Below are 14,296 nucleotides of genomic sequence, written 5' to 3' on the forward strand. Positions count from 1 at the left end.
ACAGAATACAATTTTCATTTCACTGGCAAGCTGTGTTGACATAAATCTGTAAAATATGAGAGATTAATTACATCATAAGCACGAAAGATGAAATTATAGTTTAATTTATGTATATTTGGAGTATTTTCTTTAACAAAATATGTGATTTTATTTTCCCCCTTCCACATAACTCCTCTTATAAATGATGACAGCTTTGACTAGTTTAAGTGATTTATATTCTAAACATATATACTCACATCTGTATATATGTTTGTGTGTCTATTACAAGAAACATTTTCTTTTCAACCTGGAGTGGATTTCTTCAAGGCAAAGTTTTAATGCAGGATGCCGAACTTCACCATCCAGGACAAAGTTAGTAGAAAGGGGCTTCCTCAGTTAGATCATAAAGGCCAAGTATCAAGACAGGCTGTAAAATGAAGGGGTTTAATCAAGCAAAAGCTGCCTGATTCAGTATTTTCAAACCTGGTCAGTTCTCTTTTCTATCTGTCCCAGGTATGGTAAGAGGCCAAAAGAGAGGCCAATGGGAAGACACGGGCAATGTCAAACCTAAAATTTTTACGTATCTTAACTTCTCTTTGGTTTGCAGCCCCTCTTGGGATAATGAGTTTCTCAGGTTTATTGCCCATCCTGTGACAGAGAGGTGAAAAGAGTGCTGGGGTGGGGGGGCACATCCCTGTATTCTAGTTCTACTGCTGGTTTCGCTGCTGGCCCTGCAGTGACCTAGGGATGTGACTGTAAGCGAAAAACAGCCTCTCTGGATCTGTTTATTAATTTGTTTATTAATGATTTACTCAGCCCCCTCCCTTTGGGTCAACAAACCCAGGGCAGGCAAGTAAATAGACAATCACAGTGCAGTGTTAAAGGTGCCTGATGGCAGGAGAACAGGAGGGCCACCTGCTGCAGACGCAGATCAGACAAGCTTCCCAGAATAGGTGATTTACAGACAAGGACTTAGAGTAGGTGATGGGAACTGGCTGGGCACAGAAGGTCCTGCTGGGATGGGGAGGCTCAGCCGTGCTCCAAGGAGAAGGAGCAATGTGTAGAGGCCAGAGAGGGACAGAACATGGGAAGTTCCAGAAAGCGGGAAGTTCAGAACGGCCAGTGAATAGACTACAGCAGAAAACTGAGAGTTAAGGCTGGAGAAGCAATGAGGTACCAAATGCTAATGGGCATCACAAACCAAGTTAAGGGCTTTGGACTTTATTTTCGTGGCAACAGAGTGCCACTCAAGTGACTCGAGAAGGGAGGAAACATTAATTTTTCATTTTTTAAAGAAAGAGCATCTTTAGAGATGGGCCAAGATGGCAGAGTAGAAGGACCACTAGCTCACCCTCTCCTACGAATACGGCGAAAATACATCTACGTAGAGAACCAATCACACAGAACACCTACTGAAGTTTGGTAGAATATCTCTTACGTTGGAAATACAAGGAAATCATCACAAAACCAAGTAGGAAAAAAGAAAAAGAAAAAGAAAAAGAAAAAGGAGATCAGCGTATGACCTGTCCCTGCGGGGAGGGAGCAGCAAAGGAGGAAAAGCGCCCTCACTCTGGGAAGCCCCCTCCCCAGCAGGGAGGTCAAAGGGGACAGAAAGGGGGCTTCAGAGGCTCGGAGCAGAAAGCAGCAGCTGCTTGGCAGACAGACCTGAGCGACACCGGCACAGGGGGTCCCTGCACTCCCTTGCCCAAGATGCCAGCCGAGGGGGAGCGGGTTGGGACTGGCTGCTGGAGCCTGGGAAGGGGACTGGGGCTGACTGTGTAGAGACAGCAACAAGGGGCTGGAGTGTGGTGTGGGCTCAGGCTGGGACTGCATGCAGAACACAACAGGCTGGGGCCCCCATGAGAAGCACCGCTGCTGGTGCGTACTTGGGACAGGGGTGTCACATAGCCACGCCGTAGGCACGGTTGCCACAGGCCCAGAGGGCTCTCCTGGCACCATTGTTGGTGCGTTCTCACGGGCAGAGGGGCAACGTTCAGGCACAGCTGTCTTTCCGCCTTGCTCCACAGGGCACAACAGCTAGTGCACGGCTCCCCCCACAGGGGCAGGGTAGAAGCCTGAATCCGTTCCCAAAGGGCCTGCCACTTTAGGTGGAACTGAGATTTAATTTGGTCCCCAAGTGGCAGTGGCAGATTTGTGCCGCCAGGGCCTTTCTGGACGTGTGCCTCTGAGAGTCCTGAGCAGAGTTCTGGCACACGGTGGGGGCGGCTCTAGTGTTAACAGCAGCCAGTGTACAGGGACGCAGGGCTGGGGTCTGTGGCTCACGGTGGCTCTGGGTGTGTGACTGCACATGCGCTACGTCGGGTCTAGTGCCAGACTCCAGCAGATCTGCACGGGTGGCTCCGCGGGTACAGAACCTGGGGCACACCAGGGTGGGTTGGCCAACATTCCCATGGCTGAGGCAGGGACAAGGGCAGTGTCAACAGAGTGTGCTTTGTAAACCTGCGTAACAAGTGACAGATGCCACAGAGGGCACTTCCCAGCAATTCCTTTTCCAACAGAAGTGCCTCAATCCCACCTTCCACACACTGCAACTCACAGATGAGTCTGGAAGCCTCCATCCCAACAACAGGAAGCAGGCTTGGCCCCTGTCAGCACTGTGACAACCGCAGAGCAAAGAGGAGGCCCCACTCAGCAACCAGGGCAGGCTCTGGTCACAACACCGACTACACCCCTAATCAAGGGGAGAGCAACCAGCACACATGGAGGAAAGACATGGCAACCATCTGGACTGAAACAGCCCTCATGATGAAAATATTAGCTGCACACAATCTATATGGGGACACTACTACATAAAAAAAAAAAATCACCCTTCAGGACCACAGTAAGTAACTGTGACTCCTAAATTCACAGGGTCAGAGAAAAAAATTAGTAAAATGAAGAAGCAGAGGAACCACTCCCAATTAAAAGAACAAGAGAAGTCCCCTGAAAGACAACAATAAAACAGACCTTGACAGTCTGCTAGATTTTGAGTTCGAAAAGGTGACAAAAGCACTGAAGGGAATAAGAGAGACTATGAATAGAAATGCAGAATACAATGAAAAGGAAATAGAAACTGTAAAGAGGAGCCAATTAAAATCAGAAAACTCAATGGCTGAGATAAAAGCCAAGGTAAAGGCAGTCAAACAGCAGACTAAATAATGCAGAAGAACAAATAAGTGATCTAGAAGACAGAATAATGGAAATCACCCAGTCAGACCAGCAGACAGAAAAACGAATGAAAACCAATGAGAGCAGTGTAGGGGACCTATGGGACAATACAAAGCATGGGCCATTTTTGCTCTCTTTCTTCCATACCTATGATGCACTCTTTCATAATTTTGGTTTTTAATGTTTTATTCACCAGGAGTGTTCTGCCTAGGCCTGGTAATAATAAACAGACAAGGCTTATAGGGTGCCCTGCCCCGTCCTCCCCACCAGTTAAGGTGGCAATGGCATCCTTAAGCCCAGTTTTGGATGACAAGGCAGCATTCCCTCTAATATGGTCTTACAACACAAACATGCTACTTCCTCCTGGTATGTAGGAGGAGCTGATATAGGTTTGGAACATTCTGAGGAGCCCATAATTCTTGACTGACCAAGAATAGTTTATAGAAATTTGTTTCTTCCTCTCTTGCCCCTGCCCAAGGGAGGGCCCTCTTTTTCTTCTTTTCTTCTCAATCAGCTTCCCACCTATGCATCTAATCTCCATCTCCTGACCTACTGCATGTGATTTCTGCTTCCACCTTCTGCCAAAATGGTCCTTGTAGACTTTGACAGTGACCTCCCAGCAACTAAGTTTTATAGACGCATTTTCAGTCTTGATTTCTCTGCGGCACTCCACGTGATTGATTGCCCCTTCCTCTGAAAACTCTTTTATCCCTTGATTTCCATAACACCCCTCTCCCCTGATTATTATCCTAATCATCAGACCAACCTCTGTCTTCCTCTTCTCTGCCTACCATTTCAGTATCAAACTTGCTTTCCCACCTTCTGTCTTGCTGTCTTTTAAATCTCACTCATGACTGTGTTTCAGCTGACTCTTTGATTGCTTATGAATCCCAAACCTGTATCTAATTATAACCTGTCTTCTGAATTCCTGCCTGTATTTCTGATGACTTCCAAGCACATCCAACTACACTGCCCAAACTCAACTTCTGAGGGGCCTTGCATTTCTTTGAAAATCTGATGAAAGAGTACCCTTCCCCTAGTACACAGATGCACAACATTCTGCATATAATTTCAGGAAGTTCATGGACTGCCTGAAACCCATCTACGCCCCCTGGATCCATGGACCCCAAGTTAATACCTCTGGGATTAGAATGAACAGGATCAAGTCCAGATATCCTAGATTGGAATAAGAGATTCTTGCATTTCAAACAATCACATGGCCATTGGTTATCAATCCGTTCTTGCTCAGACACTCTCCATTGGGTTCTGAAATATGTGACTTATGCTCTACCATGACTTTGTACACATTTACTCTGGTTTAGGTGTTTAGTCTGGATTCTCTTTCCATCATCAGCAAAAAAAATTTTTGTAAGCTAGGTAATGCATTATCATTGCATGTCAAAAACAGAGTTGAAAGAAACACACATAATATACACTTTTAAAGTTTTGCTTGCTGAGTAAAGTTTTAACATGCACCCCTAAATCAGTATGCCTTTGACTGGGCACCAGGAGGAGGAAGGTGTTAATTACCATGTTGCTATGAGGTTTATGAACTGACATTAACATCTCAGCAGGAGAACAGGTGGCCGGATAGCAACTTCCGAGAATGAGTAAAGAAAAGCATCATTACATACAGATTTATTTTCAGATACAAAACCTCATGCTTTTTATTTTAATGATACTGAACAAATGTCATTTTTAAAGGCCATTACTCTATTAGTAGCAAAATTACCTTGCCATCTTTATCATCTGTGTAATTAAAATATAAATACTTCTCAGGGTAGTAATTCGTTGAAGGTACGTGGTTAATATGTTAATTCATCTTTAAAATCTATTATAGCCACTCTGCAGTCAGCACTTTTGAGGTTTGGTGAACACAGCTGGATTTTGAGAACACTCCCAGCAGGGTTGAGAAACTAATTGCCCACAGTATGTAAATTATTTTTAAAAAATCGTTCCAATAACTGCATGTACACTGTTTTTTGACTGTAACAATCACATACTCCAAAGTTAGGTTGATTTTCCTGATAGAATCCATGCTCAGAGTGTTCTGTTAAGGAAAGTCAATTTAGCACCATCAGGGAAGTCTTAATTATAAATCTGAGCATTTTAAGTCAGGGATTCTGGAACAGTACAAGATCTTGTTTATTCAGTGAAAACTAATAAGGACTGCACATATTTTAAAACGTTTTAGGGGCCACATACTTGATATTTAAGTATAAATCATAGCTTTTTAATGAGACAGTTATGGCCTGACTGAATCCCAATTTTAAATGAAAGGAGCAAGGGATTAAAATGATAGGATTACAGGACATGGTTCATGACTGGTTTAAGACTAATGAACAGAAGTGCTAGTGACTTAGCTTGTGGCCGGGATGGCCAGATTGCTCGGCGTACATCTGTGTATCAGATGAACAAAGGCCAAAGAGAGTGTTTGCAAATATGGTGACATCTGACTGTGATACTGCTTCTGTGGAAAAGGGTTGCTTAAAGCAATCACGTTGAAAGAAGTTGTAACTCCTATATTAACTTAAAATGGAAACCTTGTTGCTATAATTTCTAAAGACATTTCTGGAGGGGGAAAAAACCAAGTTAATTAAAATACATACAAGTAATGAATGAGCCCCACATGTTGCTGTAATGTAAGTATCAACAGTTTTTCAGAGATAGTTATTCAAACAAAATACTCTTCTCTTATATGTCAACATCCTAAGAGCTTATATCACACATTCTTCTCTTTTAACCATCTGCATTGACTTTATAAAGGTTAATTAATGGAGAATCAAACCCATGACAGAGTTTTCTAAGGAGCTGTAAATAAATTAGCAAGGAATTATTTGTTAGCTGTTTCTTTCCCAACTTGTCTCTGATACTTATTATGGCATTAAAACTGAATTTGATTTAATACTGTTTAGTACATGCTTTAAGTGAATGGTAATTTATTCAGAATTAGCTATAGAACACAAAACAAAAAATTGTCTAATATTCTGATTTAATTTAAGGCAATATTTGCTTTTGTATAGTAATGGGATTATCATTTTTTTTTAAAGATCAGACTAAATCAAGAGAAAAACATTAGGGAACAAAAAGAACATTAAAAATACTTTGGTTTTTAATTTAGTGTTTTATGGGGTGAATACCGTGCTATGTACTCAGAGTCATAACTTTGTTTTCAAACAAAACTGTGCTTAATGTATGTTTATGATAACTTACCATTAATAATTTTAATTTTTGCTATGTCAGCATGTATCATAATATGATAAAAGATGATTATAAATTCCTTCAGATGTGGGATCATACTTCATTACTCATTGTTACTGTCTCCTCTTCTCTGCTCTTCTCTTGAACATCCAGCTCACCAGTTTATACATCTTAGGCATTCTTCAGATATTGAGTTTTGTATTTAAATAAACAGGGTTTTGTGCTTAGTGAGAAGACTGCATGTGTGAACACAGGACCACACCAGGCACATGACTGGTGTTAAGTAAGTTCTTGCTAAATCTGAAACTTGCATCTTTCTTATCATAGAATATTCTCTGCCATAGGATTGATATCATATAAGGGAATATGAAAAAATGCAATATCCATTCATTTTTCATAATCACAGTCTAAAGGTTAAGTAGGTATATATTTGGTTTAGCTTAGACTGTAAAGCTAACAAATTATTTGAATTCCTATCATATTTTGGATGGGGAAGTCTTTATTTTGCTGCACAGTTTTTGCAGCAAAATTCTGATTTTCCTTTTTCCCTGTTGGTTTTTGACAGCTGAAAATAGAAAACTGTTTCACGAACAAGAGGTGGAAAAATGTCTCATAACCCTTTTGGAGTCTGAAAACGACGGAACTAAAATTGCTGCTTCCCAAGCTATTTCGGCAATGAGTGAGAATTCGAGCAGCAAACAATTCTTCAACAATCAGGGTGAACAAACTGGGAAAGAAAACACTTTGAACGTTTTTAGGTTACCGTATTCCAGTTCACATGGATGTCTATAAAGTTGCATCTTTTCTTTTTGTGTAGGGATCCCGCAGTTAATTCAGTTGCTAAAAAGTGACAACGAGGAGGTACGGGAAGCTGCAGCCTTCGCCCTGGCTAATCTGACCACTTGCAACCACGCCAACGCAAAGTAAGTACTAAAAGACTCATTCAACAATGTTACCTCGATAAAAAAAGAAAGAAAGAAGATAAAAAAACAAAACAAAACTATTTACCCTTCCTAAATATGGTATGTGTATTAGTCAGGGTTCTTCAGAGAAACAGAACCAATAGGAAATAAATATGAGATTTATTATAGGGATAAGCTTGTGAGTTTACAAAGGCTGAGAAGTTCCAGAATCTGCCACCTGCAACCTGGAGAATCAGGAAGGATGCTGGTGAAATTCAGTCCCAGTCTGAGAACCAGGACCACTGATGTCCGCAGGCAGGAGATGGTTGTCCCAGCTCAGGCAGAGAGCAAAGTCACCCTTCCTCCTCCTTTGTCCTTTGTACAGTTCCTCAACGGATTGGGTGATGCCACCCACACTGGTGAGAGGGACCTTTATTCAGTCCACTGATTCAAATGCTGGCCTCTTCCAGAAACACCCTCACAGACACACTCAAAACTCATGTTTTACCAGCTATCCAGGTATCCCTTAGCCCAGTCAAGTTGGCACTTAAAATTAACCATCACTGTATGTTAGTTTTTAACATTCATATATTATCGTTTTGTGGCATTGTGGCTAAAATTACCTTTTCTAGCTTGAAATAAATCCTCCCCCACCTCCGCCAGACACTTAATCTATCTCTGACCCTTTCTTTCTTTCTCTCTACTCCCACGTGAATATTTTATAAGACCTGAATGGAATGACTAAAAAAAATCTAAGAATACCCAATGAAAACACAGCTGAAATGCACAGGCATCAAGACAAAATCGTGTTCCTTTAATAGCGACAATCTTTGACACAGTAATTTCCTAATTCAGGGCCATCATCATCTGTGTGAAAGCACACACATTTCTAGAACATTTGGTCATAGTAAGTAGCAATTTGCAAACAGCATATTCAGTGATTTTTTTCCAATATAGGCATGCCAGTGCAAAAATCTTATCAGTGACATGAAAACACTTCTATTTCTTGTGTATTTATATATATATATAGAATATAGAATACCCTAATAGGCTTTGTACAGCTGCTTGATTTGATGTGAGTTTGCCTGGCTTACAACATTTCACAGTTTTATATAAAATCATAGAAAATTAGGATGGTAAATAGTCCTAAAAGAAACCTTCTTCAGATTTTCTCTCTCAGTTATCTGTTTATCAGATTTTTGCCATCTGCCAAAGTCGTTCTGTTTTGTCAGCACAGAAAGGTCAATTAGGACTAAACAATGCCTGACTTTTCCTCTGTGAAGAGCAACTTTGTTTTTGTAATTTAATTTTACCTTTTTATAAATTTTAATCACTGTTATTTCTTTAACCTATTACATGCTTTGCATTCTGACTTCTTTTTTTCCCATTTGTGTTTGGTAAGGAAAACAGGACATGAATGAAAGTGGTTTTATGGATGTTTTTTGAGATCTATGTAGTTTTTACTCTGGACTTTTTGAGCTTAAAAGATCATTGAAAATAAATGGTTTCTGAGGAGGAAATAGAGTCAGATTTGACCTGTTTGTGCCAAACGCTGAAAACTGGGGTCGACAAAGATTCTATAATCAATCAAAAGGGGTTAAAAAAAAAAAAAAAAAAAAAAAAGGCCCCGTTGTGGATCCTTCTAGCAAGTCTCTCCCTTGGGTATTACTTACTGAAGCTACCCACAGCAGGAGACAACAGAGATGATTGGTTATCTGCAGTAAAAATATTTATACCCGGATCATCTTTTAAAAATTATCCTAAATGTGGCATTGGTGAGTGTTTCCAGCATCACTTTTTAGAAGCAGTGCATTTCATCACCATTCCTAGCAAACTGCTACAGGACCAAGGCTGGTTCCCAGCATGGTTCCCACTGCTGGGTGGCTGGAGTTGGGGATTAGAAATACAGAGTTGCTTTTCCACCACACCTAAGTGCTAAGGGAAGAGGGCAAAACCCAGAGCTAATACCTTCCAGGTACATTTGATAGCTGTTTGGATACCTGATAATTACTAGTTTAATTTTTTTTAATGCAGTTAAGTACTGAGAATTCTAATTTCGTTTGTTAAAATGTAACCCCTTCCCCTACACTCATCTCTTCAATGTGCCTAAATGGACTTCTTTTTTCTTGTTTTCTTTTTTGGTGGGGAGGTAATTAGATTTATTTATCTACTTATTTATTTTAATGGAGGTACTGGGGATTGAACCTAGGACCTCATGTGTGCTAAGCACACACTCTACCACTGAGCTATACCCTCCCCATAAAATGGATTTCTAATTTTTAAACTCAGGGTACTTTCTGGAGCTGGAGACTCATTTCGTGAATTGCATAATCATTAGCGTGTAATGACAACATATAATGCTGGTATAATTTCCTTTAAGTAACTGATTTTTGCCTGGAAAGTTGTAGGTAAATAAAAAATTTCTAAAGTGAAAAATCAGTTGGAGGAAGGAGGGGCATACTTTGCCATGACTCTTTTTAGAAAACTGACCAATGCTTTTTAAAGTATTTTTGTCATATAAATTAAGGTATTTTTATAATCTAAAACATAATTTTTAAATATATGTAAAATAACTTAAAATCTAAGATAAGTGAATTCAGATTTGCACACCTTGCTTTCTTGGCAAAAGAAAACACACTCAAATGTAATAAAATAGTATGATGATTGATTAGAAATTTTGTAGCAATGATAAATAAATAACCAGACCATCCCATACCCCTTTGTGGAAGGTTTTCAACTTTACCTATAAGTATCAAAAGATTGTACCTAATTGCTAGTCTCTGTTGAATGAGGCTTCCCGGATACTCGAGTCTTCGGGATATTTGAAAATTTACTTCTATAGTCAACAAAGCTTCTTAAAATATGTAATGAATTTGAATCAAAATCTTCTAAAATCCTTCCCTGACAATTTTCTGATCGTACTGCTGTTAACCTTTAGGGGAGAGTATGGTTATCATTTTGAGTAAGTGGCTGTCATACGCTCCACAGTGGTGTGGTCAGAGTCCCGGAGGGAAGGTGGGTGCTTGCCCCCTCTCTGAGTATGGCCTCCAGGAGGAGTGCCTTTGGGATGGATGCATTTTCCTGACTCCTTATTGGCAGGCTGGCAGTGTTAACGTTCATCACTGTCTGTAGATCTGAGTGGCAGGGCCAACCCTGCCAAAGGTTCTCTTCAAATCCCTTCCCTCTGGTCAGTGAAAAACTTGGACAGCAGGTAACTAAGCTTTATCAAATGTTATTTAAAAGTCATAAAGGAGGGCCTGGGCCAGTTCTCTAAGTAGTGTTTTGATCCTCAGGGGCCATTTCTTTCTTCTCTGTCTCTCTTTTCTTCCTTCCTCGTGTGTATTCTGGATATGTGAAGTCTCCAGGTTTTTGAGTTATGAATAAGTGAAATTGTAGCTTAAAAAATAATTTAACAAACACAATTCCCTTTACTTACAAACAAGCCAATGTCAAAGAGTAAAATGATGAATAGTAAAATAGATAAAATGCATTCTGGAAGTATGTTCACCTTCCAGGAGTATTTTTATTAAGCCTTTTGTATGACCATCCTCTCTGCAGGGATGTTCTTCCATCCCAGGATGCCCACAGCTCAGCCCCTCACCCCTTCAGGTCTGCCCAAAAGTCAGCTCAAAGAGGCCTCTCATGACCATGGTGTTTACAGTCATACCCCCACCCCTGAAACATGTGTCCACAACCCTCTTTCCCTGCTGCCCTCTCTTCACAGCACTTCTCGTTGTCTTCTGTACCACGCAGCTCACTCGGTATGTTCTCTGACCAGCACCCAGCACCTCTGTCTCTTTAAATCACTGATACACACCAAGCATCTAGAATAGTGCCCATCCCATAGTAGGCATTCGGGGGCTGGGAGGAAGCCTTCCACTAAAAATACAACCAAAAGTAAAAACAGAAAACAAAAAACAAAAAACAAAACATAAACAGTGAAAAACAGAAGGTCTATCTGACATCAACCAGTGCACGTAATTTGAAACAAGTGATCAGCTGCATTGTTCTGTTAGTTTTCACATAATTTGGATCAGGAAGTGGAGAGTAACTTAGCTCTAAGAGTCTTCTAGTTTTACTTTTCATTGTTTATTATCTGCAGAATAAGGGCCACTCAAAGTGGATAAAGAAGGCAATGAATAAGAATAAAAATAACTATTTGAGGATACAGGAAAAGTGGACAAAAACAGCCAGATTCACTTATTTAAAGTGACAGGAGGAAAAGGTAAAATCATTTTTTAGTGAATAAAGAAAAAGTGAGGTTCAAACAACCCGTACAGAAAAAAAAAAAAAAAAAAGATGGAAATGAGAACAAAGAAGCAATAATGAATTTTATATAAAAATGGTGTCCATTTGGTTATTTTGTACACCACTATCCTTTTTTGGTTCACTGTTAATCTTTTTGACACTTCTCAATTTATAATACATTTTGGAAAAGAAAAGTTCATTTTTGAAACAGGAAATACTATTTCAGCTAAATTTCAGGTTATGTTTACCTTGTACTCTTTTATCCAATTAGTCATATCAAGCTTTTACATTATTTACGCAAGTACTGAGAGAATTTATTCTTGGTTGACAGTTTCTGAGGGGACATATTCTACATATTATAAGATTATTTTAAACCATTAGTTTATAACATCACTGCCATCTGTTGGATGGATCTGATCAGAATAAGAGTTTTTAAGTTATCCCAAGAATGAAAAGGGTTCAATGCTTTTTATTTCCCAGTGCCAACACTAAATTTTGGCTATTGGTAAACACTTAAATGATTAGCGAATAATATGATTGTTGACTAGATAGTTTTCAAAAGATACAATTATTTTAGGAAATAAAACACAAATTAAATTATAAAATGTAATAACTACAATTATTTTAATATATATAGAGAAGTAAGTCAAAATGTAGTTTTGCTATAGAAAATACTTAATCAAGTCTCTGTTGTTTACACATGGATCATACTAAGTAAGTCTGATTCTTCATACTTATTTCACATTATCTCCATAAAGACCTGGATCATATCCCTATCTTAAAGTCTTTGTTATCTCCATTTCCTTATTTTTAATTTTTTGTTTGTTTGTTTTTTATACCCTTTCTTGACTTCCCACAACAGCAGTGACTCAAGGAAATTCTAAATGGCAACCTATAAAGTGGTAACTTTAAAACATTTTTTTCTTTTTTGATTGATGGCTGGGCCACTGCTGGCTTCCACAATACAAGAGACAAATAACTCTTCTCTAGGGACTGTCCTGCCATCGTGTGACCTACAGTCAGGACCACAACAAAGGAAATGAGGAGATGAGTAAGGAGTACACTCCAAAGGGACCCCAGAAAGAGACAAGAATGCCCCCAAATCATAGGGATGTGCATTTTGAGTGCTTTGGGAACTTTTCAGCATCCTTAACTATATATGGATGACCCTGTCATCCTGTGTTATTGGTATTAATATTTTTCCTCCCTAACAGAAATAAAGCATTGACTGAATAATTTTAATACCTGGTAGAATTATTCATGGGGCACCTGCGCATAAGAAAGCCACGTACTGTGTAGAGAAAATTTTAAAAAGATACACGGCATCCAGGACTTCAAGAAAAGGCAGCAAGGCATTTATCCACAACCCCTTATCCATTCAGTATTGTCAGGGAAGGGCCTGACCCCGAGGGATTTCTTGCAATGTTCTATCTCTCTAGTGTGAATACAAAGCACTTTTCAAGGCTTTTTTTTTTTTTTTTCCATTCTCACCCCATTAAATAGAGTTAGTTAAAGGTAATGTACTTCCCTATTTAAGAATATTTCTTTTAGGCCGCCGCCATCGCCGCCGCGCTCCGCGGCCCGCCAGGCGCCCTCCTTCCCTCCCCCTCGCCGGCCTGGGTGCGTGGGAGGCGGGGCGGCCCAGCCCGGCCGGCCGGCGGGGGGAAGGGGGAGAGGGAGGGGAGAGGGGCGGCCTGGGGGAAGGGAGGGGGGAGGGGAGGGAGCGGCCTGGGGGAGGGGCGGGGGGCAGCGGTGGGGGCGGCGGCCCGCGCCCCCAGCCCCCGCCCGCTGAGTCCCGGGGCCCCCGCCGTGGCCGAGGCCATGCTCCCGGTGTTCCCTTGCACGCTGCTGGCCCCCCCTCCCCCGTGCCGGGCCTGGATTCCCGGGGGGTGGGCGGCCTCCTGAACTCGTTCCCGCCAGCTCAGGGTCACGCCCAGAGCCCCCTGCGGGTCGGGGCTGAGCTCCAGTCCCGCTTCTTTGCCCCCCAGGGCTGCGCCCAGGGTCCCTTCCAGGCCGCGCCCGCGCCCCCACCCCCGCCCCTGGCCCCTCCAGGTGGGCGTGCTCCCGGTTCTCGCCGCCGCCCCGGAGCCCGCCGCGGCCGCAGCCCCCACGGCCGTGGGCTCCCTCTCGTGCGTCTCAGCCACTCCCCTCCCAGCCCCGGTGAGCTCCGAGCTGGGGTTGGGGGGGCGGCGGGGAGGATGGAGGGAAGTTCCTGGACACCAACTCCTCTTCCCCTTTCTCTGCTCACCGACTCCTCACTACTCCCCCCCCCCAACCGCGGAGCCTCCAGAAGGGAGGGAGGAAGAAGTGTTTTCTTAGGGGAATTCACTAGGTTTTAACGAGTTGTTTCTCCTGCTCCTTTCTTCTCCCCATCAGACCTGACCCCACACACATCTGTCCCCTCGGTTGTGTTGAAGCCCCCTGGACAGTGAGTGGGCAGGGGTGGCAGAGGACAGGAGCAGCCACTTCCCTCACTCCCTCTCCTCTCTGTAACCCCCTGCCTCGGTGGTCCTTCTTGCTCTCCTCCTTCCAGTGCCCACCCCCATTGTCTGCTGCCCCTCCCGGGGGAGTTGGTGCTTTTTTTTTTTTTTTCCCAGGGGGAGGGAGGAGAGGAAGGAGGGGAAGCAAAGATTCTGTCCCAGAGAGGGTAAAGGTGAGATCTGAGAAGGGACAGAAGCAGGGAAGACAAAGGTTGTACCTGCATAAGGTGGGGTTGTTTGGGGTCAGGCCCTAAACATCATCCTACTTGAGCATCTGTCAGGGGAAAACAAGTCAAGGGGAGCAAAAGAAGGAGCCAC

General features: G+C 42.1%; 1 protein-coding gene across 2 annotated transcripts in view; it reads left to right on the forward strand.

Annotated features, from left to right (window-relative positions):
* The window catches only part of ARMC3 (armadillo repeat containing 3), a 74,288-nt gene that overhangs the window by 26,638 nt on the left and 33,354 nt on the right, over positions 1-14,296 (forward strand). For both annotated transcript variants that reach the window (XM_032473677.1, XM_032473678.1), the window contains exons 9-10: positions 6,914-7,066; positions 7,166-7,271. In XM_032473677.1, coding sequence (XP_032329568.1) covers positions 6,914-7,066; positions 7,166-7,271 — 259 coding nt within the window. The remainder of the gene's footprint in view (positions 1-6,913; positions 7,067-7,165; positions 7,272-14,296) is intronic.

This window comes from Camelus ferus, chromosome 35 (assembly GCF_009834535.1).
Source record: "Camelus ferus isolate YT-003-E chromosome 35, BCGSAC_Cfer_1.0, whole genome shotgun sequence".
Taxonomy (NCBI): Eukaryota; Metazoa; Chordata; class Mammalia; order Artiodactyla; family Camelidae; genus Camelus; species Camelus ferus.